Source organism: Xenopus laevis, chromosome 8L (genome assembly GCF_017654675.1).
Source record: "Xenopus laevis strain J_2021 chromosome 8L, Xenopus_laevis_v10.1, whole genome shotgun sequence".
In the NCBI taxonomy this organism is placed as follows: Eukaryota; Metazoa; Chordata; class Amphibia; order Anura; family Pipidae; genus Xenopus; species Xenopus laevis.
Window position 1 is genome coordinate 7,033,741 of NC_054385.1, and position 14,064 is coordinate 7,047,804.

At 39.8% G+C, this 14,064-nt stretch overlaps 1 protein-coding gene across 3 annotated transcripts in view; it reads left to right on the forward strand.

Annotated features, from left to right (window-relative positions):
* Positions 1-13,638, forward strand: part of abo.2.L (ABO blood group (transferase A, alpha 1-3-N-acetylgalactosaminyltransferase; transferase B, alpha 1-3-galactosyltransferase) gene 2 L homeolog) — a 36,036-nt gene extending 22,398 nt beyond the window's left edge. For 2 of the 3 annotated variants that reach the window (XM_018229525.2, XM_041572390.1), the window contains exons 2-8: positions 3,712-3,850; positions 6,588-6,660; positions 8,080-8,148; positions 9,011-9,076; positions 10,149-10,184; positions 11,130-11,264; positions 12,436-13,638. In XM_018229525.2, the coding sequence (XP_018085014.1) occupies positions 3,817-3,850; positions 6,588-6,660; positions 8,080-8,148; positions 9,011-9,076; positions 10,149-10,184; positions 11,130-11,264; positions 12,436-13,138 (1,116 nt within the window). In that variant the 5' untranslated portion in view covers positions 3,712-3,816 and the 3' untranslated portion in view covers positions 13,139-13,638. Of the gene's footprint in view, positions 1-3,711; positions 3,851-6,587; positions 6,661-7,660; positions 8,149-9,010; positions 9,077-10,148; positions 10,185-11,129; positions 11,265-12,435 lie in introns of those variants that run through there. The other variant, XM_041572391.1, reaches the window with a different exon arrangement.
* Positions 13,639-14,064: the final 426 nt, after the last annotated feature.

The window sequence follows — 14,064 nt, forward strand, 5'->3', positions numbered from 1 at the left end:
GTTTTCCTTAAGTAGGGTTGGAACTGGCTACAATGGCTATGAATTCAGTTGGAGAAGGGGATGCTAGTGTTTGATTTTGTGTTTCCACCTGCCATTCAAGCCTTTGTTCTCTTTGTCCTGGTAATTAGCAACTGCTGTCTCTGAGGCTAACTTGGCAAAGTTATGTGCATTGTGTTTTTGATTGTACTGGCTATGAATTGTGCTTAGTACAGGGGAATACCTATGCTGCCATTACTTTATGGGATGTCTCTGTATGGGCTACATGCAAACTTAGGGGTGTTTTCCTGCTGAATTGTGCTTAGTATTGGGGAATGCCTTTTCTGCCATAGTTTTATGGTATCTCGCTGTACAGGCTATGAGCAAACTTAGTGGGCTGTTCTTGCTGAATTGTGCTTAGTATAGAGGAATACCTATGCTGCCATAGTTTGATTGTATCTCTCCTTACAGGCTATAAGATGTTAACCTATTACTATTTCCGTCATGTTACAATCACCTATGTTGAAGGTCCACAGGTTAAATCTTGGCTGTTGGTACTACTTGTAGAAGTGATGAAGAATAATACTTGTTGCCCACCATCAATTGCATTTTATTGTTACCCACAAGGGCAAATGGCAACTTTCCCCACAAGAAACAAGAAAATGTTCTCCAATTACAAGTAGAAGGACATTGTATCTCTGTGTTACATAGGCTTTGTGCCTGTCTTCTTGTACCATATAGAACTGAATCGCATGACCAATTCCGCTTTAAATGCTAGAAGGCCGATCTGTGAATTATGACAGAGGGGGACATTCCTTGAGCAGACAGGTAGATCTGTCACTTGAATCAAGATGACATTGGAATCCAAAGAATGAAATACTATTTTTTGAGTTGTGGTATAGATCGAAAATAGAATTTGGAGGGATGGTCAAAAAGAAAGGGAGAGAGGAGGCGGTGAAACCATAAAAACCAGCTTTACAAGCTGGACCAGAAACAAAACCAGGACAGTGCAAAATATCTAGGAGTGGGTGATCAACTGTGCCAAAGGCTGCAGAAACATCTAAATGACAGATTATGGATTAGTGAATTTAAGATGTAGTCAAGGCTACGATCAGGGCCAACATCATTTGCAAGTTACTGGAGACAATAGATGAAGCAAGCACTGCTTAACTTGGTTTAACCCAGAGTTCCTGGCCAAACCGAACCTGACTCTTATTCAGATTTGACTGAGCTCGAGTGAAGGAATAGAATAAAAAATACTTTGAATTTTGAATGTTTTCTTAGGCTACTTCGACCATCGAATTGGCTACTTCGACCTTCGACTACGACTTCGAATCGAATGATTCAAACTAAAAATCGTTCAACTGTTTGACCATTCGATAGTCGAAGTACTGTCTCTTTAAAAAAACTTCGACCCCCTACTTCGCCAAGTAAAACCTACCGAACTTCAATGTTAGCCTATGGGGAAGGTCCCCATAGGATTTCTAAGCTTTTTTTGATCGAAGGAATTTCGTTCGATCGATGGATTCGTTCCTTCGAACGAATTGTGGTAAATCCTTCGACTTCGATATTCGAAGGATTTAACTTCGACAGTCGAATATCGAGGGTTAATTAACCCTCGATATTCAACCCTAAGTAAATTTTCCCCCTTTGTGTTGGATTTGGTATTGTGCCACATCCAAAGTGGATTCAGTGCATTCATACTTTGACGTCACGTGATAGGCAGTGGTTGTCAAAGTTTTTGAGTTGAACGTTCATCCCTTGGCCAGGGCCCCACTTAGCTTATGAAATGAGTGCACCTCTGTACAGTGTAAACATATAAATTCCTACTAATGATGTCAGAAGTAGATGTTTATACCTTCTTAAAATGTATTTAGCATTCAAAGATGCCACTGTCTAACTTGAAGGCCTTAACAGTAGTTAACTTCTTCCAGCTTCCTTTGCTGCCCTCCTCTGAGTGAAGGTCTCAAAAGCATCTTGGGTTTATACATTAATTAGTATTTAAATATGTAGTCATAGGTCAAACACTAGCTAATGTCTTAACATCCTCCATTTAGATTCCAATGTAAAGACTAATGCCTCAACATCCTCCAACTGAAAGATTAGCTTGCTTCCTAGCCAGATAACTGTTTGCTAGGTAGAAAGGTTGGAAATTGGTTATCTAGGAACTTCAATTGAGTAGAGGATGACTTTCTGGTGAAAGCAGCAGAAATTAACATATGGATATTGCCATAGATGAGCTATGTAGCCATAGCATAGGAGTAAAGTATTGTTGGGTGCAGGTCCTCAAGGTGCAGAAAGGGTCCGAATTTTCCACTTTTTACACACAGCCCCTTATATTTGTCTTGTCGTGTACACAAGAACACCCCTATAATATTGCTATAGCTATTGGGAGAGTTTAAGCTTGCTTTGGCAATGGCACCAGTTCATAGAGCAATGTGTACCTTCTCCATCTACTGTATGGTGTTTGTCTAATGAAGCCAGTGGAAATTGCTTCCACCAAGTCAAAGTAACTTATTATTTACACATGAGCAAAAGCATGCCTGTCTAAATTCATTTCTTTCATTCCTTATGGAAGCACAAAGCAGGAACTGATTATAATCAGTCATCGGTCATTTGATGGCTAAAGCTGAAAGGGCAGGTCTCTCATTGTGCTTGGTGTTAGCATACTTTTAGAGTGTATACTCAGCTGTATGGTGGCAGCATATATAATCACACTTGTGTAAATAACAATTATAGCTATAGATACAGAAGAGGCTTTGTTACCTCAGGGAGACTTGCTTGTGTTATATCTTTATTATATGCAATATGTGTATATTGTATACAGTATATACATTGTGATTTGTATCTAAGAATGTTGTGTAATTTATAAATTAGATAGTATCAGGACATAACAAAGACAAGCTTCAAAGACACCCTATGTAGCATACAGTTTGTAAATATTTGTTATACATTCTATGTAGTGTAACTTGGTTTATGGGTTTATTATTTCTGTAGATATGACTTAGTTGCATAGTATAAAGATACATTTCATCAATTAGAAGTTTGCTTTTAAAACTTGTAGCTGACCAATCTAAATGGAGTTAGTTATAAATAGTGGCACTGGTCCAATTAAGCACTCGTTTTTAGTAAGGTGACCCTACAGAAGGCATTGACAGGGCTGTATACAGTATTAAAGACACATATATTATATAAATACACATGTGGTGATGCATGGGTCCTCACATAGAACAACATTTTTATTTTTATTTTCTGCAGCCTCAACTTGCTGCCAAAGACTTGCAGAAAAATCCAGTAGCATAGCCGGTTGGGGGGGGGGGGGCGGAGTAGGCAGTTTCTATTAAAACTAATGATAGACTTCTCAGACATTTCTCCACCTGCTGTAAAAATGTTCAGAGAATGTGCCCCAAGAGCATTAGAGTAGGTAGAAACCTTGAAGATCTAAGTATCGGTAGTAACAAATAACAATAACCCCTGTAGCACTTCTAACCCATTGTGTGATTGCCTGTGTGTGTTTTGGGGCCCTTGCTGAGAGATCCGACTGAAATAGTCTATAGGGGAGAAATTAGGCTGAGCAAGAAACCAATTCATCGAGGACATGATATAATATGTTGTCCTAGATTTTCAGTGGGATGTATTTTATTGTTAATACTCAAATACTCATCGCTTATATGTATTCTTCCCTATTGCTCCTAATCTATACTTTATTCTTTTGTGTCCATTCTTCATGTCAAGTCTTAATCAGGGAAAGCAAGGTGCTGAATGCAGAGACTTGATCGTTGAAGGAACTCTGAGCGTTTGTGCCTTGGGCAGCCTACAATAGGCACTTCTGGAAGCAACATGAGGATCACCATCCTTAATGGCCGGGATTGTGGTGAGCTTGCCTGTCTGTGGTGTCTGTTACATATCAAAACTAGCACATAAAAAATACATAAATGTGCATGTAATGCATGGTGTGTGGTCACATAGACAAACTAAACTATCCATCCATTAACCTATGGACTTTTATTGGTCCAGTCATCAACCTTCTAGAGGCCATGGTCATGCCCAGTTATGCTCTGACCACATGTCCTGATATATATATTCAGGTGACTTTAGGATAACTTGGTGGGTTTTGAAATCAATTTCCACTATAGTTTCTCAAGAGAAGCTGAGGATGCTCAAGAATTTCTTTTTGGCATTAGTTTTGAATGGGTTTCAGATGAAAGCTTCCATACTTACTGTAGATCTAGAATCCTTTGGTAAATTCTGAGTCTGGGTCTGTTTTTTCTTTTGTTACCCCGTTTCATAGGAGGTGAGTATATGTTGCCTGCTTGGTTGGAATTGCAGATGACCTAACACACTAATAAGGCGCTGTACCTTCTGTCTACAAGTAGATGACTGTGTTCTGGGCCAGATGTCAACAAATAGGGTTTGCTTAAAGGTTACAATTTTGACATGATGAGTTGCACTTGGAATATTTCAAATAGTTTGCATAGGCAAAGAGTGATTTTATTTTTGGTTTGAGGAGGATAATTAATCACATTTTCTACATCGATGGGCCAATTCCATGTCAATTATCCCAAAACACTGTTAACTGTATAAATGCAGCAGCAATGTCATGTAACATACTACCCACAACACCTAGCAGGATAAATGTAGCACCAGTTTCATGTACACTACATAGCCAAATAAATATAGTGCCACTTGAAAATACAATGGCCCCAGAACACATGGTAGTATAAATAGTGTCATTTTCATGTACAGTATAACAATCCGACCCCTGATAAAATGGTAGGACAAATGCAGTTCTGATTTCATGTATAATATACCCATACTATTTATTGTAGGGGAATTCATTGATGTAGGTTTGAGTAAGCCTAGCCTTAAAGAACATACCCTTCCCTGCCTAAGTGGCAGAACCCAAATTTAAAGGAAGAGGAAAGGTAAAATTCCTGGCTGAGTACCAGGCTCTTAGGTAGCATCCAGTGAGTCTAGTTGCTTATGAAAAAGATGATTATGGAGAGCAAGGAATGGCCTGTAGGCAGATAAACTGCTCAAAATGGTTTATTAGTTAGCACAACATGTTTCGAGCTCTTAGACATTTGTCAAGGAGTCAATTGCCTTGGGCACTTTTCTTCTCAGTGCCATGCTGCCATACTCTTACAGTGCTGATGTAACAGAGGATTTTATTATGGAAGCTTGAGGGAAAGGCACCAACAAACAAAAAGCAACTGCAAATTCTTCCTCTTTGCCCCTTCTGTCAGTGCAGATTAGGAACTCTGGAACAGTAAACTGCAAACATACTGCAGTGTTTATGTGTAGGCAGGGTCATCAAATCCAGTCTGTTGACAGCTTCAGGATGGGGTGTTGTAAGTATGTTTCCATCATCTCCATAGCTGTTGAATGAAGAGTGATGGTGCAATACAGGTTGGTGTTTATTTTTTTCTACACAACTTTGGTATAATAGCCTTTCAGGTGGCTAACTGCATGAGGGTCACAAGTCAAACCCAATGTTGAGTCACTGGTGGATTCATCACCGATTGCTGTCATGGAGAACTACAGTGTTACAGAACCTGACCTGTCATTGCTTCCTATTCAAGTAAAAAAATAAAACACACAAGGAACATTCAGGAACCATTGCATTTTGATTTCTGTGATCACCACAGCAGTCATCTATAAGCCATCATGTAAGTCTCTTCACCTTGGAGACATGTTTGGGGCTTCTAGAAGAAAGCTAACAAAGTACCAACATAAATCAATATAAAATATCTGAACCCAGGATAATTTGTAGTTAGTTTTGAGCACTGATGTACTGTATTTCAGCAATGTTGATGTATTTTGGACATGGTCGTTAGTTTCAAAAACCATGTCTTGGTCTGAGAAGAGTTTAGAAGAATGACTGGAAAACAAGCCATACTTAGTAATAGAGTTCTAGCTAAACATTTCATGCGCTGCACTCTCAGAGCCTAGAGGATCTTTGCCCAAGTTGGGCATCTACAGTATGTTGTAAGCTAAAGTGAGCTGATCCAGTGGGTCTTCCTAGGCCTTGGAAGAACCTTTGCAGAGGCATCAGCCACACACCACATCCACTGTATAATATGTTCCTGGGCTGACAGGCCCCAATCAGGGGCGATCTTGGCCCCTCCGCCGCCTGAGGCAGCAGCATTTGCTGCTGCCCCCCCCCCCAGAAATATGCTCTTAAAGTACCAGGCGCAGCATTTTTGCTGCCCCTGGTACCTAGTGGGGCGCTGCCGCCTGAGGCGACAGCCTCAACTTGCCTCATTGGCGAAGCACCCCTGTCCCCAATCATGCAGCGCATTGGGTTTCTTTATACCAAGTAACTGAGGTGACCAAGACAGCAACCAATGTCTGACAAGCTATGGGCATGTAAAAGACATAAGTTGCACCAGCAGATTACCAGTTGACTATAAAATGGTATCTGGAAATATGAAAAGTGCCATATAGTCCATGTAGGGGCTGTATCTTCACCTACAAGGAAATTATGTAAAACTGTTATTGTAACTGGAAGTGGATATTTGCTTGGTTGGCATAGTTTCTTTCTTGGATTAAATGTATTTTTTGGGTTATGTTAAAGTTAAAGCACTAATTTTTATCTCTTTTTGTTACAGGTCAGAAGATCTCTCTTAAGATACTGAGCTTCTTCCTCATTTGTGGGATTCTTGGGTTCTTTTCATTTAGTAGGTAAGGGCATCAAGACAACACAAGAGATATAAATTTAAGACAAACAATCATGTACTGTATTAGGGGTGTGAAGCCTGTGAGGCAGACATCCTATCAGAGTGACTTATTTTGATTTCTATACCTTCCACGTAAACATGTTTTCATTTAAGTCATCAGTCTGTCTCTGTCTAAACAAAGCCGGTCTATTGTGTTGAATAGGGATGTAGCGAACCGCCGATAATGTGTTCGCGAACGCCGTTCGCGAACACCGGCAAAAATTGCGAACAGTTCGCGAACAGTTCGCGAACTTCGAACATCCGAAAATCGTTCGATTCGAACGATCGAAGGATTTTAATCGTTCGATCGAACGATTTTCGTTCGAATCGAACGAAAATCGTTCGATTTTAGCGATCGAATGGTCGAATGGTCGAACGATTTTGACGCGAACGCCTATTGGCGAACGTCGCGCGACGTTCGCGAACTTGCGGCGGACGCGAACAGCCGATGTTCGCGCGAACAAGTTCGCCGGCGAACAGTCCGCGACATCCCTAGTGTTGAATGGAATCTTATATGATATTTGTATACCCCTGCCCCAAAGCAGGTCTTTTGTAGTTAGGGTGTTCCTGTGTTCGTCAGGGTGCTCTGGTGGCCTGGCCAATGTTGATCTGTTGGTACAGCATATTCAGACCTCCCATGTTCCAATTCTATCACCTGAACCGGCAATCCCTGGTGCTGCACTCCTATTGTGGGCATGACCTTGGGCTGCTTCCTTCGGTGTCACCACGACCGCTTACTCATTGTCACATGTGTAACAAAAGTGGTAAGCAGCTCTTTTCAGTAGTGAGCCACCACTTCTATCTGCCCACAGTATCTGCCCTTAATCCTGCTGGCAGCTATTACAATAGTAGCAGTGCAGAGTTCTGTGAACACTATAACTAGTATTTGGTACAGGGCTCATATCCCGCCTGGCTTTGCCCAGATTAAGTCATTCAGTCTCTCTCTCTGCTTAATTCTCAAACAGGTTCAGCTACAATGGTCCAGTACTCTCTATTAAGTTGGCATTACCCTTAAATAATGCTTATGTGTGCCCTGGGTACCCCTGGAACTATAGCAGGGTGACTGTTACTCCAATGTTTCGATATATCTGTAACCTTGTAATGGGCTAAGGCACCAAACCTGGAGGCCAGTTAGGGTAAGAGTTGGAGTTTCTCCTTTTTTTAAAAATTTTTGGGACTACTGTATAGTATCAAGTTATAATAACAAGGTAACTGCTAAAATAATAATTTCATATACTGTATGTTTCTATATCTATTGTCTTGTAATGGGGTTTGTGGTCCCTGGCCAAATGTCACCTCTCTAGTGGGAGCACAGATTTAAAAGCTCTGTGATGTATAACATTTGCCATGTTAAATTTGCAATACTACGTTTTTCAATTTTTAGATATGGCTGGAGGTTGCAAGACTTGTATCCTAAATATAGGTATATCATGTTCTGTGGGGAACAAAATAGGTGAGTTGCAAAATTTTTAATTCAAGACTGATTGCCGACAATTTATTTTAAGTGTTATTTTTAAAAATGCACAAAACTGTAGGGTAAAACATATTTTGTTATAAGTATTTGTAATACTGTTGTAAATATGTCAAATTATGAATTATTATTATTAGTAGTAATGGTAGTAGGCATATAATGTTTTTCTTTTAGATGTTCATAGGATTCATGATGAGAATAATGGAACTTTTTATAACTTGACCTAAGAGCAAATGTGGGTCATTTAACATTTTCCCATATTCAAAAAGAGTTGCACAATTGTGACATTCGGGTTGAAATTGCCCATGCAGAGGTTTGGTATAATTAACATTGAGAGCACAGTTTGGGGAGTCTGGAAGTAACATTTTGAACACAGAAAATGGCCAAATCTTTCCATTTTTTTTATAACTGGAAATTTTTCTAAACAAAGTAACAAACACAAGTTATATATTTCTTTATGTCACCCCTCTTAGGGAACTAATAGCCGTAGATTTAGACCTATAATATACAACCATTTTAAAGCCTGTTGTAGTGATCCTAGTGATGCATGTGTCAGGTATTCAGGTCACACCCTCCTAACCTGTGTCCAATCCAGCCTGAGGTTGAGGAAGGACCAACCTCAGGGCATACATGACAGGTACTCTATGCTGCTGTGGACCATGCTGACCTATTTCCAACCCAAGCCCATTGTTCATGCCTGTGTTTCAGCTGGTTCCCTTTGACCCATGGGCTCTGAGAGCCCGAATATGGTTTGTCAGACTCTCTTCAGTGGAATTTGTCTGCCACTTATAATGGGCTAGTGATTTCATAGCAGGGTATATACTCTTCACTGTTTTTTCAACAGCCTCAACACTACTACTAGTGCCATTGCTTCAAGTTTGGATCAGCTAACTGAAGTGAAACTTGAGAGGTAATGTAGTATTCATTTGAATGGTGTGGTGTGAAATCAACTTGAAAATGGCTGCTTTCTTTTTGGAATGAAGAGATGGGAAGTTACATGATCCATTGCAAATCATCTGTCTTGCAATACAGAGGCATGTATGATGTTGAACACATAAGAAAGTTGTACTCAAAGTCTAATAAAAAGATGCACAGTAAAGCCTAACTTATTTTGGAACCTGTAGAAAAGTGGAACTAAAGCTTTAATCATATCTAAGCTCATATCTGAGATCATTGGCCAATACCATTTCCAGTTTAGGTCTTCTGAACAGCTGAATTCCTTGGGGTGCCATGTAGTCTGTTCATTGTTAACACATGCCAGAGAAGTCAGTGTCTCAGGCATGATCACTTCCTTTGCTCCCTCGAAAGTTCAGACGGGGATGTTGGGAGTGGAGCTAGTGACATCAGAGGCAGGACCATGCAGTTCCATGTACATCAATTCAAAGTTCTTTCTGGATTTCAGACCTTCTTTAACAACAGCATATCTTGGTCAGCCAGATAGGAAATAACAATAGGCTAATTTCAGTACAAAGCAATACAAGAAAAGCACAATGAGTCCAAATACCTCCACCTCCAAATGGTGGGGAACACTAACAGGTGTGACATTCCATAAAACCCATCCTACAAATAAGGATCATGTATCAAATTAGAAATGGCTTAGACATAGCTTATATGACAGAAATTATAAACCCCTAGAGCCAATGCCCTGCAGAACCATCACCTTGGTACCTGTTACCTAGCAAGTTAAGCAGATTTATGGAACGGTTTGAAGCAATGAACTCCTCAGCAGCCCAATGTGTTTTGTCTGCTGTGAATAGGAAAATTACTCTGTACGCTGTTAAGAGTGGAGAGGTATCCCCAGGCTTTCAGTCTCAATGTGTTACCTCTTTCTGGCTACTTCAACTTCATACATTTCTCTGTTCTATCCTGTACTGACCATATCATACTAATAGTAATCCAGCTGTTTCAAAAACTCGTGATTCCGCCTGATTATTACTAATAACAGGCAATTTTGTCATTTTAACCTTTTTTTTCCTTTACAGGATGTTGTACCCTAAGCCTGAGACATTGAACCCCCCGTGAGTTTAATTTATGTAAAACATTGCTTAGATGTGTTTGAGTTAGAGGTGAGACCAAATAGGTGGCTCCTCATTACTTTCTCATCTGCTGATGCACAATACACTGACCAACACTGTGATAACATTTTCAAATCTGCCTGATCCCTGAACTGACTAACATCCACAGAATACAAATTTAGGACCGGATTTGAGTGCCACTATACATACCATACCCTCCGACCCTGAACAAAATCTATGTACTATGGATTTTATCTGTCAGTGTAGAGTAATTTTCAGACCAGTTACAGATTATAGGGTTGCACCTTGACAGGACTTTTGGAATTTCTCTTAAATTCATAAATTAGATTGTGTTCAGCATTCTACTCGGTGAAGGATCATGTTGATTTTATGGGCTTTGTCCTGCACAGAAATGCATTTCATTCACTTTATTTTAGCTTCATATAGACATCACAGTCCTCTGTTTTGCTTTTGTTTTTTTTATGTTCTCTTGCTTCTATCATCTCCTATCCTACCAATGCATCTTTTATTCTTATCTTTATCTATTAAAGTCCAGAATGGTACTTGGAAAAGTGGATTTAGAACATGGGAATGTCTATGTTGCCATAGACTTCTGATGTCTCTCTATACAGGAGGTTGTGCCTACACCTTCATCTCAGATCCCATAAGCTCTTGGTTATTTGACAACACACCCTTCTGGCTGTTTGCAACCATATTAAAAACACAATGAAAAGCCTTTGAAAAGCAATAAGGAGCTTGTGACCAACATGTGAGGGAAACAAAGGCTGCATAGGCATGGCCAAAACTTTGCCAGCATTTTTTTTTCATCAAATGTAGTGGGCCTTTATTATCTCTTCCATTTTTATCGTCTGTAATTTTTATTTAGTATAGGGCAATGATATTTTAATATCTTATTGTTTGATCCAATAAATATTCTTCTGTTTATAGAAGAAAGGATGTACTTACAATAACACCTTGGTTAGCCCCGATTGTTTGGAACGGGACGTACAACATTGATATACTGAATGCCCAGTTCCATCAAAGGGGAGTTCGCATAGGTCTTACGGTATTTGCCATTAAAAAGTAAGTACATTTTACTGTTTGGTAAATATACTTTGCATGTAGACAATTAGAAATAGAGAAGTTCTGTTGTCTGCAATCACCCTTTTTTGGTGTTTAATCACAACATGTTTCAGGAAAAAATCCCTTTTTCAAGTGATACAAAAAAATCCAATTGAATATACAATAAATACCCTGCAGGCCTAAGCCTCCACCCAACTACACCATGTGACGCACATTAATTGCTGGTAAATTTAACCCTTAAGTCCATGTATCCAGCACCTTTTGTTGTAGGGCAATCCATAGTGTTATAAATTTATTTTCAATTGGCTTTTTTTGTATCACTTGAAAAAGGGATTTCTTCCTGAAACATGTCGTGATTAAACACCAATAAAGGGTGATTGCAGAGAAAAGTACTGCCTATGTTCCAGTCTGTTTCGACTCTTCATGCTTATAAATACTAATACACTGTGGATGGTGTGTATATGAAACAGAAGGAAAAAGAATTTATACCACTCTGAAAAAAGCGTTTTTTAGAAGTTTTGTTGTCTCAGAAACAGGGTCGCCCCCTGAACCACAGCTGCAACCCCCCTCTGGCCCCACCGCACATACCTTTTTCCTGCTTACGGCCGCGACCAGGGCCAGGAAAGATGGTCGGGCTGAGGTAAAAGCTAATATGGGCCAGCGGGGTTTTTTCCCGGTGTCTCACTGCCCCAGTCTATACCTGTTCAGAAAGGAAATGTATTTTCCCTGTTTGCCAATTGTGCTTCAATGAGTATATGGTACTGGCTCTGAAATATCATTACTGACATTTATAAGAGAACAATCATTAACTTGAAGGTTTCTATGATGAAAACAAGATTTTTCCATGTACAGATAGCAGACACTTGCTTTGCTTTTGAGAATGTGCAAAGTTTCTAATTACAGTATCTTGACAGGGATGCTAAAGTCTTATTCTTGTTTTAATTCTATATGGCACTCAGCAATAAAATCTCACCTGGTGCTCAATTGGATGGATCTTGCTAAGACCCCGTCATAATATTCTTTATGCAGACTCCAAGAAACCCAGGAATAGACTAAAAATGTATTTTATTGCACCATGTAAGACCTTAAAAAAATCTTATTCTTACCTTTCCCAAAATAAACTATAATTTCCCCAATATGTCAGATCTTCTTTATTATTTTACCTTTTCAGATATACAGTTTTTGTAAAAACCTTTATTGAAACGGCTGAGAAGTTCTTCATGTTAGGACACAAAGTCAACTATTATGTGTTCACGGATCGAGCCAACGATATTCCCAATATAACTGTTGCTGAAGGGAGACAGATGGTCATTCTGAATGTACCCAGTTACCAAAGATGGCAGGAGGTCTCCATGAGACGGATGGAGATGATTCGGGACTTCAGTCGTCAACATTTCATCAACGAGGTGGACTACTTGGTTTGTGTGGATGTAGATATGCAATTTAGTGATGAAGTTGGTGTGGAAATCCTAAGTGATGTTTTTGGGACCCTACATCCTGGCTTCTATGGAGCTGGACGCCAAGCTTTTACCTATGAGCGTCGACCACAATCCCAGGCCTATATACCTTCTGATGAGGGGGACTTTTATTATGCAGGAGGATATTTTGGAGGCACTATAGAGGAGGTCTACAAACTGACTAACTTCTGCCATAATGCCATGATGACGGACAGAGAAAATAAATTAGAAGCAGTTTGGCATGATGAGAGTTATCTCAACAAATACTTTGTATACCATAAACCAACCAAAATCCTTTCCATTGAGTATCTGTGGGACAATGGTTTTGGAGTCCCAGATATTCTAAAAAGGAGGAGATTTGTTGCCGTTCCAAAAAACCATAATGCCATCCGAAACAAACGGTCCATAAGGAGATAGTGGAACGCTTGGAGATAGAAAAAAATATTCATGCCTGTAGTGTGGCACATGGTTTCTCTGCTTTCCTGAACTTGGGCAATAGGGTTGGATAAGAAAAGAACTGGACTTTACTATTGATTATTTAAGAAAGAATTGTGGTTATCTAAGGCAGTAGTTAATATATATTTACATTTTTGGAGGGACAATTTATGACTATAATCATTTTGCTTCAATAAGAAAATATTTATTTTTGCATTTTTTAAAAAAAGAAATTGCACAGAATTTCCAGCTGACATTTATGGACTAGGTGAAAGGAACAATTCCAGTGCTTCCAATCTGCATGAAACAAATAGAGGGAGAGGCACAGATTACTCAAGTATAATGTGTAACTGAATCTGAACCGAGACCAAGCAATTCTCTGGTTTGTTTACTCTAATACCTCCATTATCAGTTATACTTTATATTGTTTTATAGTAGGACCAGAAACGGGTCTATTTTGATTAATAAATTACTAAATTATTTCATTTGTGTTGGGTAACTTTATTATACGAGTTAATAATTCTAGGTGGCATAATTATTATAGGTTGTACTGTTTTTGCCAATGACATTTTAAGTTGTTTTTCATTCACATTTTATGAAGACCTTTCATGAGGGAGGGTGGAGAGCGCAACGGAGGGGAGGTAGGGGTGAGGGACGGAGGGGAGAGGCGGTATGGGAGAGTGATGGAGGGGAGGGTGACAGGAGGGAGGGGAGAGCGATCGAGGGGAAGGTTACAGGAGGGTGAGCAACGGAGGGGTGGGTGACAGGATGGAGGGGTGAATGAGGGAGGGGATAGTGACAGGAGGGAGGGGAGAACGACGGAGTGGTGGGTGACAGAGGGAAGGAAGGGGGACTAAGACTGAGGAGTGCAAAAACGCACTAGGTGTAGGCAGAAGACAATTTAGAAG